The sequence below is a fragment of the Agelaius tricolor genome, unplaced genomic scaffold (assembly GCF_023055355.1).
Source record: "Agelaius tricolor isolate 1412-34295 unplaced genomic scaffold, bAgeTri1.0.p SCAF_5, whole genome shotgun sequence".
Lineage (NCBI taxonomy): Eukaryota > Metazoa > Chordata > Aves > Passeriformes > Icteridae > Agelaius > Agelaius tricolor.
The window spans coordinates 50,515,034-50,536,075 of record NW_027269265.1 but is presented as its reverse complement, the minus strand read 5'-3'; the positions used below and the strand labels follow the sequence as shown (position 1 = coordinate 50,536,075).

Genomic DNA, 21,042 nt, shown 5'->3' with positions numbered 1-21,042 from the left:
ACCTGGGACATTGGAGAAGACATTAGGACAGAGAAGTCCAATTAATCAGACCAGGACAACCAGCCCAAAAAAAAAAAAGGACAGGTAATTGAGACATACTCATGTAGTTACAATTGATTTTTCTTACAGAAAAAACCCCCAAAAGACAAAGAATGACAATTGCTGAAAGTGGTAATGGCAAGGAAGTGATTTTAAGTCTAGATGACACTGGTTTTTTTTTCCTTCTTTTTCTCTCTTGTTTTTTGAAGAAGATATGAGTGCTGATTTCTGATCCTTCTAGTCCTAAAAAGAAGAGTAAGTTTATACCAATAATTAGTATTTTTTCATTTAAATAAAGGGAAAATAACACAGAGAGAGAGATAGGCAAGGATATAACAGTCAAGAACCTTTTCAGTAACATAGATTCTAAGATTTACAATTGAATTAAGAAAGATCAGCTAAAACTCATTAAAAGCCAATGGATTAGACTGCTGGTGTTTTTATTTTTTTCTTTAAGAAGAATGGTTTGTGGCCAGTTATTTTGAACAAAAACATTTGCACTTTGCTTAAAAATCCTTAGGGTTTTGGAATGAGTACTTCCATTTACTTTGGCCGTTCATCTTTGTAGTGATTCCTGTATTTTACTTCTGGTTCAAGTTGCTCTTCCCTAAAACAGCTAAGGATCTAAGCTATGAGTGTCAGTAGAAGGCCAGCCAGCATCTCTGGGCAACCTGTCCATGGTGGTTGGCAGTGGAGATGACAGAGTTATCCTGCAGGTTTTGTGCATTAGGAGTGGGAAACATCAGTTTTCTGTCATGGCAAGGATCATTGAAAAGGTGGTTTGGATCTACCTTGCTTTAGAAATACCTTTGCTCAGTGGTGGGGCTAATGAATCTCCAGAGTTTGTGGTGAATCTTTGCTGTTGACAATATGGAAGTTATTTTGAAGGGAAGCAATATGGAAATAAATGTTATTGGCATTTGATATGGATGTTAGTAAAAATCACAGTCACAGACAAAACCCCAGTGAAGGAGGCCACTTCTTATGTGGCAGAAAGGGTGGCTAATTTTATCCAACAAAGTATTTGGGTGCTGGTGAATCACCTAATTTCTCTAATATGAATATCATTATGACATCTAATACATTAAAATATCAGTGCAATTTGAACTGGGTTTTTAATGGCAGAAGCTTAATGTAAAAACCACCAAATTTGGCTGCCAAGCAATTCAGATTAGGGAAATTAAGATTAAAAAAAAATAACCTATGCAAGCCCTCCCCACTGTATTCCCTTGTATGTATCCTGTTGTATGTACACACATAGAGTTGCTTCAAAAACTGGCAGTTCTATAAATATTTTGAAAACAAAAGCCCTTGTGTTCAGTGAAACAACTGCTATTTAGGTTTTTATACAGAACTTTCGAGCAGATGTTGTGAACAGAACACCTAAATGCCCAGGCAGTCTGAGAGTATTCATACCTGTAAAGACCTAGAGTTCCTTTTGGGACAACATGGGATGTGGAACATTCTCAGCTTAACTAGGTCTAGGTGCAAGGACTTTTATTGATGGCACCTAATTTCACTGAAGAATGTGAAACCTTCAGTTTGTCATATCATTAATATGCCTCAATTGCAAGGCACTTTTCACACATTTTGGGTGAAATAAAGCCTGAGGCATGCTCTTTATTTGTGGAGTGTGAGAGAGCCAGCAGTTCTCAGCGCACAAGAGACTCACTTCAAGACAATTTTTAATAATCTTTACTAGAACATCTCTTCCTCTTATGTAGAGAGGAAAAAAAAAACATGTATGAAAGATTGGCCTGATTTTTTTATTTGGAGGCTACTAATCTAATTATAAGCAACATGGGGGATATTTTTAAAAGTCATTTGCACTGATCATTTTTTTCCTCCAGGTTCCTTGTTGGCTTTGAATTTGGTATAATTTGTTTATGTTGAATCCTGTTTTATATGGTTTACTTTCCTCATCTGACATCAGTCAAAGTAAATTAAAAAAAAATTAAATTCATATGCTAAATTAATCTTTGGTAAAAAATAGTGGGAAAGATGTAGCACAGACTTTGCTGTGGCTTTTCCCTAGCAGTGGCAGTTCTGGCTTGTTACACTTTCCCAAGGGTGAGAAGGATGTGACCAGGACTCTGCCTGCTGCCCAGTGAAGTTGGACATATTTGTACTCTGAGATGTGATGCCAATATAAATAGAATGACCACAGTTCTTTCTTCCTTTTGTTCTTTGTCAGCTGTAGAGATTAAATATTGGAAAAATACTTCTATTGAAATATTTTATTTACAGTCTGAATTATTCTAGATTAGATTGCCTAGAAAATTATATAGATTTTGTTTGTTAACCCTTTTGGGAATGGAGAGTGCACAGAAGGTAAGTTTCAGGAGAAAGTCCAGTAAACCACAGTTTCATTCTGGGCAAGGCACTGTCCTTCAAAACAACATTTTCCTTCTTTTGGATGCCTCAAATTTGAGTTCTTTCTAAAACTCTGGTACATTTTGATTTCAAGTTATATTCTTTGGCCTGAAGGATTCAGTAGCTCTGGTTTCAGAATGATGGGTGTATACCTCAGAATCCTAGCTGTCACCCTTTTGTAGTACCACTTCTAGATGTCCAGTTATGTTATCTTTGATTCCTTGTTAACCAGAACAGATCCTAATCCTGGGAGCTCTCCTGGATCCAGGAGAAAGTCAATAACATTCTGTGGAGACCTGCAGTGGATCTTCTTCTGTTCTTTATGGACTGGCAGATGGCAGAATGCATCTTGGTCATGTGAAATTTCTAGTCCAGACTTGAGCTTTGCTGATCTGGGGGATTCAGTTGGTTTGGAGTATGGAATGAGAGTTTTTACTGCTTATGAGAAGTGAGCCTTGTTGGGGAACACGAATATTTAGTATTTTGGAGCTGTTACATTTCTTCTGCCATAACATCCCTTGCATTTTTCTAAGAATGAGAAAACTGGTTTATGGATTAGGAACAATATTAGAAAAAAAGGCGGTGACTGGATGACAGAATCAGAACAATGTTTGGGATTTTCCTAAACAACATATTTGTTTTCCCAGATCTAAAATAAGCAGCTAAAATAAGGAAAATTGAGGTTTTATCTTTGCCATAACATAACACTCCCACATTTATCTATCCAAAATACCCTGAGAAGATTCTGGGCTATTGAAGCTGGCATCTGCTCATTAGGTAAATTCAATTTCAGGCAGTTCTGACCCGTTTTTCTGATGTTAGATCAGCTTATTAAAATAGGCTGACTTGGAAATATGATTTGGAATGCAGAATGTAACTGTCCCTGCATCAAAGTGCTATATGGTACTTATCCTTGGATTTTCATATGTTGGAAGAACAATCTCTACTGAAAGTGTAACAAAATTTGTGGTTTTGTTCCTCCTAGTTCAAACACTAGCTTAACTTTAAAAATATGTATTTATTATTCATCATAAGAGGGGTTCTTTATGTTGAGACCTGTTAAGGCAACAAAGAATATTGAGTAGAAGAAAAATCAAAATTTACCTTGTAAAAATATTCAATTTTCTCAGCATCTTAGGATTGTTCTTATTTCTTCTAATATAGAATCAATGTAGCAACTGTATTTGACCATAGAGCAGCACTGGAAGGTGCTAATGGAGAGAAAAACATCTGAGATCACTTTACCTGATGACTCCTAGTAGACCTCTGACTTCTCATAAAGACTGTATGTGAACAGCTGATCTTAAACTTGGATTTCTTAGGCTTAAAGCAATTCTGAAATTATTTTATTGCCACTGCAGTCATAGACATAAATCAATGCAGGAGACCCAAGGAGATTTACCAAACTGTCAGGAGAGGAATCTTAAGACCAAATAACTTTTGTCTGCTGTAGCCAATAAAGTTCTATCATTTCTCACCAGATGAAAACTACCCCTTTTTCACTTTTTGTGAATTTTTTATTTAAATAAGGGTAGAAATTTCCTCTGTTGTTATTACAACATGAACGAACTCTTATTGAGTTGCTCACTAAAAGTTTTATAGCAAAAGTACTGTGAGTATTTTCGTTATAAATGGGTATCATAAAACTCTATAACTTGCTTGTAAAAAGTTTCTGCCAATAAAAATCTGGCACATCCAAGGTTGGTTCTGGAGCTAATTTATTTAAAATAATTTATTAAAAAAATTGAACAGTCATTGTGAAGTAATGAATGTTGCAAACAATTCTATTAATACCTGGTGCCTCATAGAGCTGTTCTTAAAAGCAACAGAAATCTTGGGAAGAGAACTATGAGTAAAACACTGAGTCAGTTTTGGTAACTGTATGAATTTAGATGGAAAAACATTTTTCTGAGCAAGTTACTGTGTATATTTAGTATATTATACAAATATTCAACTATTGTAGTGCCTTTGATTAGCGTATACATAACTGAAATACTGCAGAAGCCTTGCATTTTAGAGAGTGGATATTTTTTAGGCTAAACTGACACCATTGAAATGAGAAATCCAGGAAAATTGTTTGCAGAAGGATATTTTTCTTAAAAGAGTTTGCAGAAATCTCATATTTAAAATAAGAGTTAAAAAAAGCACAAAAGCCTATGCATGTCCATTGCTCACTTTGTCTACCTCTCTAATGTCACTCTGCTTTCTACTGCTGTAATGTAACTCTGCTTTCTACTGTGGTGTTTCCATTGCTGTAATTTGAGAATAGAGTAGGGTTGTATTTGTGTGAAAGTCATGGTCTTGACCATGCTATATAGCTGGTCAAGAATTTTAATTAAATGAGAGAAATTGTATGCGGAATTACAGCAATAATAGCAATAGGGATTATTAAAATTATTAATTAAATCCGTAGCATAATTAAGGCTTCAAATTTTTGACATGAACAAATCAAGAATTCTAGCAGAAGATTATCAGATACTTTTCCTGAGAGAGGAAAGACACTCTGAAGAGTTAGATTAGGTGATAATGAGTGGCTGTGACCTCCATGCTGCTTTTTTTGGATAGAGACCCTTTCTCATTATCGTAATAAAATGAGGGTCCTCCAAAAATGCAATGTGCATGAGGTTTTTTTTTAATCATGAAAAGCTAGACTAAGAGACACTAGAAAATAAAAACCATGGTGTCACACCAAACCTAAATGATACAAAATAATCAAACATGTTGAAAGAGTGTTCTTGTTTTTAAATGCCAGGCACCAGGTGTTGGAGAATTTACCCTCACACCATGAAGTGGCTGTGACATTATTTATTTAGAAGTAGATGACTGGTGCATATTTTTTTTCAGGGAGCACATCTCATTTTCTGGAGTGCCCTGCTACACATAACCCAGAGCCCCTGTTTGTTTATAGGAGTAGTTGAGGTGGGTGTTTTTCCTTTTCTCAGACTATGACCCCCCAGGGTAAATAAAAATGAGGGCTATGTGAAAATTACTAATGTATGGTCTCTCCTTAATTCAGACTTCAGGTCCCAGTATCTTGTTCAGCATTCTTGTACACCACTTGACAGTTCCTCTCATCTTGTTGACAAGTCCTTTTTTGGGTCTGTGTGGCTTCATTTTAATGGATTTCAGACCCCAAAATATAATGTATAAAGCCTTATCCATTATTTAAAAGAAACAAGCATGTACTTTCTGGAATTTGTAATGCAGATGCAGATACCAAGAAAACCCTACAAATAGGAATAGATTCTTGCAGCTTAAAAACAAGCTGGTGTATCCAGCCGTCAAAAATGTAGGGCACAAGAACCTGAGAAACATTTGGTGTCATGTGTCACATAACTTCAAGAATTTAATCTTTATCAGATGTAATCTTTATCATATATATAATAAATACGTCTTCCTTAAATATGTATCAGAATATGTATCATAAATAGTTCTTTCTTATTCTTACAGGGTATTGACTCTACAGGTAACATAGTCATTATTGGGATTGTTTGACAGAATAGGAGAAAGAAAATGTAACAAATGTTGAGTATTTGCAAAGGGTAATTGCAAAAGCCTTTTCTTTCCCCCCTAAGCTCATTTGTGACCAGTGGTTTTCCCTGTGGTTTCCCCAGTGGTTTTATCAATGTAACCCAATTTTGTGAACACCTACCTGCACTACAGTGGCTTCTGCATAACTGAAAGTGAATTCCTTTGCAGTCTCTGCTCCTGCCTTTGTAGCCACTCAGGGTTTATCCTGTAGAAAAGGAGGGATATCACATTGTAGGAGTAGATCAGGAAAGGTGAGTTTATCCTTGAGTATTTCACTTATATTTGTGGGGAGTAGTTTGAAGCAATGTAAGCTGTGATTTATGGGAGTGGGGATATGTGAATATTGCTAGGCTAATAGCAGTGCAGTGCCTGGTTTCTTTTATCAACCACAAAAATACTTTAAAAGACTGTTTTACCTTTCATAGCAGTCCTCAATATTGAGGGAGTTCAAAGCCAGCTATTCTCTTATCCTTGAAGCAAAGACAAGAGAGAAGTCTTGTCTTGGATATCGGCCTTACTGATTTTGTCCATCCTTCTTGTAAAATTAATTATTCTCTATTATCTCTTTGACAACTACTTGTACTTTTTATCTGCAATGGGCTTAGAGCATCTCTGAGTGCTGAGGAACATGAATTTTGAGGTGCAGGGCTGCTTCCTCTTGGTTTCATAGGGAGAAAGGGTTTGCACAGGATTAATCTTTTGACTCCTAGACAATCCAGAGTAAGGAACTTCTTATTTCATCTTGCTCTGCACTTTGCTTCTCCCTGCAACATTGATGTAAAGTTGCTACTCAGGCATTGCCACATTTAATGCATCCTTCAAGCTGATACAGCCAGATGTCTTTTATGCACATAACAATATTCCTGGATCAACTTTACACTTCTCCTTGGTGGATAAACGTCAGAAAGAACAAATACCTCTTCACCAGCTTGACCCCATCTGTAGGAAGGGAGTTTTAAAGGGAAGTTGTAGTCAAAGTTGCTGTAAACCAAAGCACAAATCACTGCCAGTTTAGATACAAAGCTAAAGTTATTGACAGAAGTTTCAAAGCTACTGAGTTGGGAACTGGTCAACTTCTATTCAGCCACACACTATTCCATGGTGTACACAACAGGGCTTTTAAATTAGGTGCCATGGCCACTGTTGTACAGCATTAGTTATAAAATCGTTGCAGTTTTGTTCACTGGTCACTGCTGCTGCCATGGAATAGTTGCAGTAATTTGGATTATTCAGGATTATATTTAGGAATGCTTTAATGGCATCACTTTGTTACTATATCATCTCATTCAATTCCATTACTCAGTAACAAGTCATCAAAATAACAATACATGGGTTTTGCTGGATGAATATGATAATCCTCCCTCCCTGCCGCCTTTGTCAGTTACCCTCTTTCTCATCCTATAAATTTTGATGTGTTTGGGTTTTTATCCACATTTATATATTTGGTTTGCCCTGCTAATATTCATGTCTTCACCTACATAGTAAACCTGTCCTGGCTTCAGGTAGGAGGTGTTATTACACAGGATGGGTGAAAGGAGAGAAGGCACAAAGCTCTGATCTATCAGTTCTTGACTGTTGGATGCAGCCTCTGCTTTTGAAATTCTCTTCTGGGAAAGTTGTTTAAGGTGTAATCCCTTTTGTGATATTGTTTCCACATTTGCTGCCCTACCTCTGGATCTCAACATCTTCATTTTACTCTTCTGTAAAACTGCTTTGAAATCTGCTGGTTGTTCTTACCAGAGGCACCCAGATTTGGGCTGATAGTGTTATCCATGGAATTCACAGTGAGAAATCAGCTGACAGAAGCCTGTAAGACTTTCCAGTCTCACTAAATGACTCTGGAGATCAATTTAGAGAAGACAAAAAAGTGTTTTGACCAAAGTTTTACCAATATGTAGGGATCATCTGAAAGTTAAGTGAGCAAACAGGAATGGTAGGGAAAATCATGCTATGAGAAAAGGATTTTAGCAGCATTTTATACAAATGAACATAGATATTTCTAAAAGAAAGGAAATGGGTCTTGGTTCCCAGAGTGGCATGGAAAAACTGCCTTAAACCCCCTTGTGGGAAGCAGAGAGTTAAGATTGCTGTTGTGTGTAATATTTCAAATCATGAAATCATTAATGCAGTTCATCCCAAGTTCTGTATCGGTATCTTTAACAAATGCCTAGTTTTATTTAATGTTTTTAGGAGGAAGGATAGGTATACTGAAGAAACAAGACTTTTGCCCCAGAACTCATTCATTCCTGTTGTAGAAAAAAAGAAATTATTTCCTTTCAGAAGACTTGATCTATGCAGTAACATGGTCAGACATTTATTTTGTCACTTGGATTAAGTTTCTACAACAGGGCTATGTTCATAAGGATGTAAGCTCCTGGCATGTTTCCAGTTATCAATACTGAAATATTAGTGATCAAGCATTTACTGAACGCCATTCCTCAAATGCAGGGGCTTCACAGCATCTTGTTGCATTCATGGAATTCATTTGTTTGCATTATCTGGCTAACTGGTTCTTTTGTATTGCCAAGGTGATGAACAGATTTGACATTTAGCTGATTACTTCACCAAAATTAAACAGAAAACAGGGCAGCCATCCAAAGTTCCTTTCAGTGTGAAACCTAATTATAAAAATGCTTTGAGCAGCAATTTCTTTTTGGATGTTAAAGTGCTTTTATTAGATTGTTCCCCTGTCATTTTAAAATTTATTGCTAGACACTTATAAATGGGGTTGCCTGCTGAAGTAGAATTATTTTATTTTCTATATTTAAGATGGGAGGAAAAAGTGTATGGAGAAAATTTTAGGCTGAATTTGTTAGTATTTTACGTGTTTCTGAAAAGAAAGGAGAATAACTAGTGCTGGGTTTCACAGACCCAAAATATGTAATTTATCTCTGTGTTGAATAAAATCGTATCTGCTTTTTTTATCCTCATTTCAGCTACTCCCAATTTCCAGCACCTATCACTTAGCAAATAATGAAATCAAATATGTGATTTAAAATTTGAGTACAGCAGTAGAAGCTTATATCATTAATGTAGATTTACACAATTACTGGTGATAGAAAAATCTAACCATGTACTTGTACCTGTCTTTCATAAGCCATTACCTGTTCTCAAACAGCATAAAAGTACTCTTAAGTCATTTGTCAAGGGCATTGAATATAAGTAGGCCAAGTGAATTTCAACCTGTAAATTTAGAGCTGAAGACTGAAGTGGATCTTAGAAGAACTTTCTTGTGAAGTATTTTTTGAATGTCTTGGAATATGTTTAACTTTTTATACTGCCTGTTGTTATTAACATCCTTTGGACCCCAGACAAGGTGTGATCTGGGGAGATTTCAAGGTGACAAAATTGTGGGGTTTTGCATATGATATTGTCTAGCACACTTTGGGTACTAAATCATCTTGTGAGGACATAGATTAATTCTTGACGCTGAGATCTATTAATATACCTTGAAGCCCAGTGAATTATGTGACTGCTGTTTCAAGCTGTAGAATTCTGCCATAACTAGAAGGAAATATTTTGCTGTAGGTAGATTAATGTTGAAAGCTTGTCAAGAAAAAAATTCAACATTGAAAATTTATTCTTTCTCTTTTTGCCAGTGCTAGAGCATCTACAATAAATACCATTTGTGATCTGGGGAAAAATAGAGATATAATTTCTTTTCTATTTGTCTATGTTATTAGAGTTTCAATGATATAGTCTATTTCTTATTAAAAACTCCATCCCAGTGAATAATCTTACAGAGGGTAATTTTTACTCCTATCTACCTGAGAGCTTTTCTCATAAAATACAGTAACTGTCAGTACTTATCAAATAATTTAATTCATGGCCATTGCAGGATAAGTAATTAAGATAACTCAACATTCTGTATTAATAAATAACAAAAATGAGAATAAGAGATTTGCTAAATGCCCTTTTTGAAGATAATGGGTAGAACTTAACATGGATGTTGTGAGGAAGCTTTGAGTTGACAGAGCCAAGAGTGGGTGGGCAACACAAATGTGGGTTTTTGTTTGAGTGTTGAAGCATGTTTCAGTACTAAGCCTTCTTAACTCCTCCTTGTATCTCAAAATTGTCCACGGCTGGGGGTGTTTAGCCTGGAGAAAAGGAGGCTCAGGGGAGAGACTTTATCGCTCTACAACTCAGTGAAAGGAAGATGGAGTAAGGTGGGACTTGGCCTCTTCTCCCAGGCAGCCAGTGACAGGACAAGGTGAAATGGCCTCAAGCTGCACCAGGGAAGGGTCAGGCTGGACATCAGGAAAATTCCTATGTGAAAAGGGTTGTCAAACTTTGGAAGGTACTGCCCAGGGGAGGTGGTGCAGCCACCATGACTGAACAGCACTGAGTGCCATGTCTGCTTGACAAGGTGGTCAGTCGTAGGCTGCACTCAGGGATCTTGGGGGCCTTTCACATCCTAAATGATCCTATGGTCTAACTGTTTGCTTGTCAACATGATAGGTTATTCAGGGCTATGTTAAGTGGGGAGAAACACATTGCTTTTAATTTGAAAGTTCCCAGATGATGCCCCTGTGCACAGAGAACACTCCCTTGCTGAGTTTTGTTGCTCACAATGAGTCCAATGGATGTGCCCTGTTGCTGTCTTTTGTTGTGCCAGTGGGTCTCCAATAATTTAAACCAATATGTGTATACATGATCTATCTGCCTGAACTGTGTAAGAATACTTCAAACACTCTAAAAGCATAAACTTAAGTCAGTTCTCATTATTCTGTTTCCCCTTGAAGTATGCAAGGGATGTGTGGACCTGGCTTTAATAGAAGTACTGTGCAAGCTCATCAGGAGCAGCTTGGCCAGAGTCATGTTAATTGTATTCTTCTTGATCCTTTATTGGCTTTGTGACAATTTCAGGGAAAAGTGGCAAAAAAAATTTGTCTGTTTAGACGTTAGTGCGCATTGAGGTTTGAGTCTTGTAGTAGAACTCAAATGAGGCATAGTAGCAATTAACATTTGCTTATCAGAGCTTACTTTTGGATTTATATTTAACTTTAGATGTCTGTCAGAGAAGACTTTGTTGGACCAAAATTGATTTCACAAAAACATTAAGGGAGAAGGAACTGCAAGACTTTTGGCAGGACAGCAAACTCATATGCTGAACTCATTTGTAGTTGCTAAACTGAAACTTCCTGTGACACAAAGGCCACCAAGTTTAAGTTATTTTTGAAAATAAATGGAGTAGCTTAGTCACTGCCAAGAAAAGACAAATAGAAAACCATCTTTGGTTGCAAAAGTGCTTCCTATAGTATTTCTAACTTCTACCTCTTGTTTCTCCATAGGTGGATGGGATACTGTGCCTGGCTGACATCCTCACTGATACCAGCCATTCTGAAGCCACCCATGCAGAAGCAGCAGCAGTAATTGCCCAGATCACATCTCCACATCTCACATTCACTCAGCATCTCAGCAGCTTCCTGGAAAATATGGAAGAAATTGTGACAGCACTTGTCAGTAAGTTTTCTACAGGACTTCTGAGTCCCGTTAAAGTAACAGGTTAGGGTATGAGTCTTACGTTAAAAATATTCCCTAAATAATGTTTACCATCCTTCCCTTAACAGATAAAATAACAATTTTAAATGCTGAACCAGAGAATTCTGCAATTACATAATATTTTTTTACTCCAGGCCTCATGTGAATAGAATTTATGCATATTTGTAAAAATAGTATCTGTGTGAAAGTCTATCTTAAGAGCCTCCAGGGAGGACTCAGCAAAGCATGCTTTTGTCTGTTTTTTGTCTATAAAAGAGGAATATTGAGAGCTGATAGCATTTATGCCTGTTGTATTTTCCAAATTTGCTAGGACTCAAGCTCACCACTACATCTGCATTTGTATGATAATTCAGAGGAAAAGTGGAGTGTGATATAATCTATGGGTATTGTCACAAGAAAATGAAAGATCTGTCTTTCTTGTCTAGGTCCCTGATCCATGGTAAAGTGAGACAAAGGTAGCAACAGGACTTTCCTTAACCTGGGTCAGTGAGGATACTTTAGAAAAATAAGATGACATTTCTCATTGTTTTCTAAAGAGAGGAATTCCTTATTTCTGGCAGTGTGCTCCCTCCCTCTCAAATACCAGAATCTTTTATTCAAGCATTCTTTTCTCTCTAGTCTAGAAATTCAGTTTCCCAGAGCTCCAAGTCAGAATGTACTGTTTGGATTTTCTGGTTTGATTTCTCATGTATAATAGATAAGTACATTTAGAATTTTTTTCTAGTGAACCCAGTGGCTAAACTGCAGAACTTCAATTTGAATACAGTTGGGGTTTTTTTGTTTGTTTGTTTGCTCGTTTGCTTTTTAAAGAAGAAAAAAAAGAGTAGTATGAGTGCTTGAGGACTCTGCTGTGGCTGGGAATTATCTGAGCTGTATTTAGGCATTCTTCAGTAGGCCAAAACAGAACTAATGATGCAGAAATCAAGGGAACAATTTATTCCTTATGTCCAGCAACAAATGGAGAAGCTTTTGCCCTGACACTGCCCAGAATCCAGTGGGTGGAATTAACCTGTGCTGAGCTTGGTTCTGTTGTAGCTAGCAGCATCTGACCTGGTTTGTTTCAGATTATTTTCTGGGTTATTTTAGTGAACTGCAGTCAAGGGCCGATCTGTACAGCTTATCCAGAATGTATTAGCTGGTGGATCATTCCTCAGTTGTTGCTCCTTAAGTTCCACAGGAATTTTAGCTATACATATTCTGCCCAAGAAATGTAAGTGTTAAAAATAGAACATGTATAATTTTGCAAGAGCCGTTTTGGTAATCACACACCACTTTCCTTGTAATATTTATAACTCAGTAATTGAATTACTGTAATAGGTTTAATTTTTAAATCGTGCAGAAATCCCATTACCAGGTGATTCACATCTTAGTTAAAGTACATATGTACAAGGGATTAAAAGGTAGCTGTTGCTTCAGCACTTATTGAAGTTGAAAAATATGCAGGATTTTTTTCAACTACAGAGAATTAGATTTAGAGATAAGCAACATGTGCCTTGTTCTAAAGAAGATAGAATTATTCTCATATGGGTAATTTACTTTTAGCTTTCTGCCTCCTGTATTTGATTTTATTTAGTTATATCAAGCTTTATTTTGAACAACATGCAGTGAAATATTCCCAGTAGAATGATGTACTAGGTGGAGCATATCGTTCATCAGGGGTTCTGGTGAGGTGGGTGTTGGTCTCCTCCAAATAACAGGTGATAGAACAAGAGTAAATGGCCTCAAGTTGAGGGAGTTTTAGATTGGATATTAGGAAAAAAATATTTCATGGAGAGAGCTGTTAAATGCTGGAGCACTCTGCCTGGGGAAGTGGTTGAGTCGCCATCCCTGGAGGTATTTAAAAGCTGTGTGGATGTGGCACTTGGGCCCATGGTTTAGTGATGGACTTGGCAGAGATGGGTTTGGTTGGAGCTGATGATCTTAGAAGTCTTTTCCACCCTAAACCCCTCTATGATGTTACATAACTGAAAAAAATTAAGTTTATATTTTTTGTTTCTTTTTTTTATCTCCATGTTTATGAACTTGATATTGGCTAATAAGATCACTATTGCAAGCTGCAGATGCTTAAATATTGCTTTTAACAGCTGCATTGAAGGAATGACTTTTATTCAGCTTATTTTCTGCATTCCTAGAACTGTGCCAAGAAGCCTCATCAGGTGAAGTTTTCCTGCTGGCTTCAGCAGCTCTTGCCAATATCACTTTCTTTGATACCATGGCTTGTGAAATATTGCTCCAGTTAAATGCAATGAAGATTCTCCTAGCAGCGTGCTCAGACAAACGCATAGTGGATACTCCATATTCCAGGGATCAGGTGAGGAATTTCTCTGTCACGTTTGTGTAAAAGCCAAAAGATTTCAGCACTGTGTCTATTTTGTCACAGCCAATCCTTTCTTAGTTCTTTTCATTGTATTGCCTCTTTATCTGCTTCAGTTCCTTCTTTGGTTTTGGTTGTTTTTTAATTTTTTTAAAATGAGTATTATAAAATATGACAGCTTTAATGTGATTTTCAAAAAGTAAAAAAAAAAAAAAAAAGAAGATAGCAGAATTTATTGTTTTTCATCATGAATTAGGCCAGTGACACAGAGAACCAGAGAGGTTATGGGATTTCTGTCTTTGTAGGGATTCAAAACTTGACTGGACAGAGCTTTGAGGCAAAGATAAATATAGAGCCTAAATATACAGTTGTCAGTTCAAAGAGGAATTAGATCCAAAAGCTGAATAAAGACCTGATCCCCAGCCCATTGACGTCGGTGGGCTTTGGACCAAGTCCTGACTGCCTGGTAGATGGTTTGCAAATTTCTATTGGCAAATACTGCTAATGTGCTTTTGCCTTTCTCTTTCCTTCTCACCAGTATTTTAAAATTTTTTTTGGTAAAGGGACACAGAATACTAAACATCTATGCTAATGCACAGACGAAATAGGGGGGAATTCTTTTGCTCCTCTCAGGCACTCCAATGCATTGGGGTGGTGCAGAGGCACTGCTTATTTGGCATCTCAGTGATTAATTTTGCCTCAGCAGTGATGTGAATGAGGCCTGAGGGTTCAGTAGTGGCTACTGAGGGATGGAGGCTGGTACTAAGCAAACTTAGCCTACTTCTGTCCATGAGACTTTGTGACTGTAATTAGAAGTCCACCATTCAGGCCTCACAACCTTCCCTTTCACAGCTCTGAAGGAGCCAAAAGATGACTTATGGTAGATTTAGATTACAAAAGATGACTTATGATGGATTAGGATCTGCACTGCCATAGAAGGCTTTGCTCATCCTTAACCCGCAGCCAGGCCTTGGAAATTAAGGCACAGAGGACCCTAGAAACTGATTATTGGTATACCAACTGGTATTCTAGAGGGATTACTGGGGCTGCTTTAGCTTCTACTAATAGCACTTAGTAGTTTTTCAGCTCAGGTCTATGTATAAAAAGATGGAATTGAGCCATAATTACTGTAGTGCTCTTTGGGCAAAGTCAGAGACATCAGTTGTGGTGTAGTCATGGCTGTGTACTATTGCATATGTACAATCCTTCTCAGTCTTTTTAAAAAATTCTTCCTGTATGCTCTCATAGTTTTGATTTCCCTATTTTTTAATGTCCTCATCTGGATTCTGCTGTCAGCTGTGAGTTTGCAGTTTGCTCTGTGGGTAACAGAGCAAGCCCCTTCTTTTTTTTGAGGAAGGTAGATCTTGAAAGAAATAGGTATGACTTTTTTTGGGTGGCAGGCTAGTTCCAGGCCTTTTGCAGCTTGTGAGCTGCAAGTTCATCTCACTAGCTAGATGAACAGCAAACTGAATGGCTTCCTTCCAAGAGCTGAGATCTCATCCCCCAGACACCTCACCTTCCTTCTCAGAACAAGGAACTAGAGCAGCAAGGGTGGTGTTCTCTGAGTTGTGCTGCAGGGAGATTCTGAGCTGCCTCCTTGGCTCCTGCAGCAATGGGAGCTATAAAATCCTCCCTTGGGGTTTTTACTGAGCACTGAATGCCCAGGTGGAATCTGAGCACTGCTCATCTTGTCTTTAAGAGCTGCCAGTCAAGCAGTTTTGGTAATGCCAAAACTTGAGAGAAGTCTTCCTTCCAATTCCTGAGCAAATGTGTTTGAGTGAATTGTTCCCCTTGCTTCAGTCTTGTATTTGGGGGTGGGGATGGTGTCTGCCAATTACAGCAGTCTCATGGAATATTTTGCCTTTTGATTTGCTCTGTGTCTATCAATGCAATGAGGAAAACACACTCAGCTGAAAAGAAAAACAGCACTACAATACTATATTTTATAATGGTATCATAAACTGTGATTTTTGGCTTTTGACAGGAAATCCTTTTAGGTAAGTAATTTAGTCAGAATCTTTTCCTAGAATATATAGTATTATGTCCCAGGCAGTAGACATTTGCCTAGGGAGATGTACATTAAAGATGCATAGGCTTGAAAATTTTTTGATTCAAGATTTTATTTTGGATTATGGAACCACTGTGAAATATATTTTCATGCACTGATGTCCATTCTGAATGACCAAGTCATCCTGGTCAGCAAAAATGATGATTTGGAAATAAGTTATACTAAATGTTGAAATGATTAAACAAAGTAAGAAGTTACATAGCTGATACAAAATGTGGTCTGAATATTAGAAAATTGTATAAAAGACCCTTCAAACTCAAATGCTCTGTTTTTCATACAAATATTTAAGTAGTGCAACTACTTATAGAAAACTACCTAATACTTCTAAGTATATTACTACTTTAGTATTAATGCTAATTTAAGAAAATTATATTCTGCTAGACTGAAGTGTGCTTTACTGTAAGCCAAACCTGGGAGGAAGACAGCTGAAATGGTGCAAAGGAACATTGAAATTTGTTTTCCTTTGTGCCATTTAATCTAATCTTAAATTCAAACCATGTCCTTCTATACAGGACATAAAATTATTATTAGTTATCACCTTCTTTGATGGTACAAATAAATAACATTCTGCCCAGGATTTGGATATAGATTGTGCACTAGCTGCAAAAAATATTTTACTGCTCAAGCACCTTTAAAATCGTTCTGTCTTTTGACTTCTGGAAAGTTTTTTTGTCCAGATGACAAAAAAAACATTTTAAAAAACCTAAACTAAAAAAAAACCAAAAACCTTTTCTGTCTTTGCTATCCAAAAACCAACCTCCTTCTTCTTTCATTTCCCAGGCAATGTTAGATTAGATCAGGAAAGAAATCTGGAACTGGGAACTGGACTTACTGATAAACAAGATTATCATTGCCCATTTTACAGAAGCATGTGACTGTTTCTATAGCCAGCAACATTATACTGAGATTCCTTAGTTTTGTAACAAAATACATTGTATGATAGCAGTCATAAAGCACTATTTTCCAGACTCCTTATTCCCCAGTTTTGAGTCAAAATGGATATGAATGTCCCATGTTCTGTTTCTTTCTGCAGATAGTTGTTCTTTGAAGAGCAGATTTTTACTTCAAAAAACCATCAAAATATCCTTTCAGAAGGGTTTATGCCTAAATTCAGCAGTGTCAGTGTATGCAGTCTTAATGGAGTTTGAGATCTGCCAAAAGAGGGGTTTAACTAAACCCCTTATCATCCAGGATCTTCTTGGCTTTAACCATCATCTTAGACTCTACATAGAAAAATATGAAATATGTATGTTTGGGCACAGTATGTTTATGTATAATACAGTTTTTCTCTCTGCATTCCCACTTGTCTCTTCAGTGTTGTTAGTATTCTCACCTTACCTGTGAAGCTGTGGAGGTATAGCCTAACACCTTCTGAGCTTCTCTTACTCAGGCAGACAAAGAATTAATGTGCAGTGAACACATCCATTTTAAAGTGGTTATTCCTAGGTCTAAAATCAGTGGGTTATGTTTCAAAACTGTTTGAGGTGGAGAAAGGCTCTTAAGCTGGAATAAAAATTGGAAATGATTGCTGATTTTTTTTTCCCTAATAAATTCTTTCCTTCTTGGTATTTGGGAGATGCTGCTGGTTTAGATACTGAGATCTTCCATGTCATTTAAGATTTTAAGTCTTCTTCCTCTAGGTTCCACATTCTTTTCTCTGCTCTTCACCTTTTGTTCCTTATCAGGCAATTGTGTTTATTTTTACTGTCCTTCCTCACTTTCCCCCCCGCCCTTAAATGAAGATTGTAGTGTCAAAAGGAGATTAGAGACAGATGTTTCTATAACATAAAGAAGTTTTGATTTCTAAATGTTGCTGAATTCCTAGTGAAAGACCTTGAGAATAATGTTTTTAATGAGAAGAGTGTTAACAGTTCTTTTAGATTTCCTTTGAAAATCCCTGTCTGTATGAAAGAAACTTGCAGTACTACTTCTCAATCTAAATTTCTTGAATACTGGGGAGTTTATTAACAAAGCCTTTACACGTGGACAAGTTCATAAAAGGGTATCTACCCTGTTTTTTTGCACAGGTTTCTGTTAATATCCAGCTCTGACATTAAGACCATGATCACTAGATATGTGGTTGGAATTCCCTTCCCTCTGAGAGGCCTGACTGTGCTCTGTGGATGGTAAACTGTACATTAAAACTGTAGGATCCTTTCCAGTATTGACTACATCACACTGAGAAAACATGATTTCAACTAATATAGCTATAAAGAGAACTGGTAAATTAAAAAATTCAGTTATTTTAAAAAGCTTTAGAAATCAAGAAAGAAACATGACTGCTGGTAACAGATGCAAAAATGAAAATTAGGTCAAAGTCACTTGACTATTGTCGCAGACATCTTTCATGAAAAATCCTTTCTTAGGATTTTTCCTTGTGAGAAGCTGCAGTTTCAGCAACCAAAAGTAAACAATGGTTATCTGCTGCTGTGGAATGCAACAGGTAGACCCTGTGATTGGTGTCCTGTGGATGCTTGGATTTACTGACCACTCATGGCAGAGCTGGCTCTTGCTCTGTCTGAGACACAGATCTTTGTTATTCATTCTTGTCTATTCTTAGCTTAGCTAGCTGCTGAAGAAACCTTTTCCTTTCTATTTCTTTTTAGTATAGTCTTAATGTAACATATATCATAAAATAATAAATCAAGCCTTCTGATCATGGAGTCAACATTCTCATCTCTTCTTCATCCTGAAAACCCTTGTGACCATGGTCACAGACTATCTGAATTTTAACCACACCATTATATTAATGATATTCCAGTTAGTTTCCTATGTAAGATTGTAATAATTTTCCTGATGTCTTTTGGTTTTCTGTTCAACTGCTTATCTCTGTCTTTTCATGCACATGTGACCAGCATAAATAAATAAGAGTACTGAGTGGCATTATATGGTCAATGTTACAGATTGTTATATTTTAGGGGTCCAAAACTGACTATCTATCTTAAAAGCTAAGATTTTTGGGACAAAATTCCTGCTTAGTTACAATTCTGCCTCTCATGTTTTAGATTCTGTGCAGGATAAGACAGTGTGCTCCCACTTGCAAAGCAAGGGGTTCAGTAGAAAGAATAAAATCTCAGCTCAGTTGAAAAGCTAATTTGTGTTGAAAGGCTCATTTGTGCTCTGCTCTGGGGAGATCAGATCTCTTAGGTGCCTTTGGCTGTTTGAAAAACACGAGGAGCTTTTCAATGCCTTGAAGGAAGTCTGAGAGATTTTTTCCCCCCCCAGGTTTTAACCTGAAAGACACAAAAGTGTGGCCACCAGCTCTGTCATTGTTAGTTCTATGCCCTGGTTTATGGGATGTGTACTTTCACAATGTGACCCATACAGGGTGCATGTCCTCTGTGCTTCTTTAAAACAAATAATGTGAGAACCTGGCTATTCTGCCTACTCCTTATCTACATTAGGCAGCAGTAGGAAGTAACGTAAATAAAAATGTAGTAAAAGCTTCCTTCATTCCAAAATGTAAGTTTCCTACAGCTTTAGTCTCTGTTGCTCTGCCTCAGCATGCCAAAAATACATTTCCCTGGCACAGTCTCAGAATAAACCTAGACTTTGCAAGCAGATCCTGTCTCCAACCACTGTTATTATTTTTGGGGGATATTAGCTTCTTCTTCTGCTCATCTGGCTGTATTTATTGTCTGTTTTCAGGAAGAAAAACTAAGTTCCCAATCACAAAAATGGCTATCAGAAACCATTGGAGTTATTTTCTATTTTCAAGCATTATAATGTCCCAGAGAGAATATCCAGAGATTTCTCACTGAACGTTTTCCTCCTGATAGATAATATCCTGAAAGGCTTTTTCTACCTCAACTTGCTGTAATGCCTGTTCTTGATGCCTGCTAAATGCACTCTTTTGCTGTCTCCCTGTGGATGGATCTTGAATTGTGATGTTGAGATGATTTTAACTTACCTTCAGACACAGAGACTATTTTGCTTCTGAGTAGTATTCAGGTGCCACTTTGTTTCTGAAGATGGCTATCTGGAACTTTGTAGACACACTATAATTTATGCTTGTCTCATTTATTTGAATGAATTACAAAATGCTCTTATAATATGGCCAAAAATTAATATTACTTAGCGATGAATCAGCCTTAAAGGAGTAATTAACTAAGAGAATTAGCAGTTCTGTATTGATCTACTTTGCCACTCTATTAAATTACTTGCTAATTCTTATTTTGAGCTTGTCTTTCTTTTGATGTTGGGACTGTTGCTAAAAGCCTCCTGAGCAGTGTGCCTTTATTATCAATAAAGGTATATTAGCACCACACCTTCCACATCTGCAGACACTTCCCCCTCCCACAGATGAGGTAAGGGACCCTGAATTATGGAAAATGTTAGCCTCCTAAAGGGCCAATATGTGCATCTTTCTTCCTTAGTAGTTGGTTTCACAATAAAGAGAAAGTCTTTTTAAAATCTCTCACTAAGGGAAAGTTTTCAGAGAAGCCTTCTGTTCTTAAGTGTTCTTTAAATTTAAATCTCTTTGATAACTACAGATTTACACTCTCAGTGTATCTTATTTTGTAGCAAAGCATTTGTATCTAGTTTTTACTTTTGCAGCAAAGATTTAGTACCTTTGTACGCTGGTTGATGAGCATTAGTCACCATTAGTTGTTTAGGAAAGTTTTATTATAGTGTTATTAATTTCATATTTTAACCAAAAAAATTCCAAGGTGACTGTTGTTTGAAGAAAATTATTTTAAAGGTTCTTAATCAACCATGGTTTCTCAAATTTGAATTGCTCTTGACAACTGAAATTCCTACAGTTCAGGGCAAAGCAGACTACAGAACTTAAAAGAAAGGTTTCACCACTCATAAATTCAATATGTGTGAAAGTCTGAGGGAGTGGAAGGAAACTATGCCGGAATAGAAACAAATTTTAAATTATGAAATATAGAATAACCAAAAAAAAAAAACGACTGCCAATTTTATAATAATAACTGATATTGTCACTAGAGATGTATCTGTGTTTAATATCTGTTTACTTATTTTTTCTTGCAAAATTGGGAGGTTTTCAATTGGATTTCAGATTAATTTCCAGGGCAATTTCAGGACTAAGAATATGCTGTATTGCCATTTGAAAAATATGAAATAACACTATTATTTTTTAATTTTATTTTTTAAACAGGGAAATTTTACATGGGTCCTAAGGGGCCCTCAAATATCCCTGTGTACTCAGCTCACCCACAAACTATTTAAAGATGAACCTTCAAAGCTT

At 36.8% G+C, this 21,042-nt stretch overlaps 1 protein-coding gene across 1 annotated transcript in view; it reads left to right on the top strand.

The window, feature by feature from the left end:
• INSC (INSC spindle orientation adaptor protein) overlaps positions 1-21,042 on the top strand; it is a 128,808-nt gene that overhangs the window by 96,746 nt on the left and 11,020 nt on the right. Inside the window, exons 8-9 of the mRNA XM_071427897.1 lie at positions 11,235-11,406; positions 13,578-13,756. Of these exons, the coding sequence (XP_071283998.1) occupies positions 11,235-11,406; positions 13,578-13,756 (351 nt within the window). The remainder of the gene's footprint in view (positions 1-11,234; positions 11,407-13,577; positions 13,757-21,042) is intronic.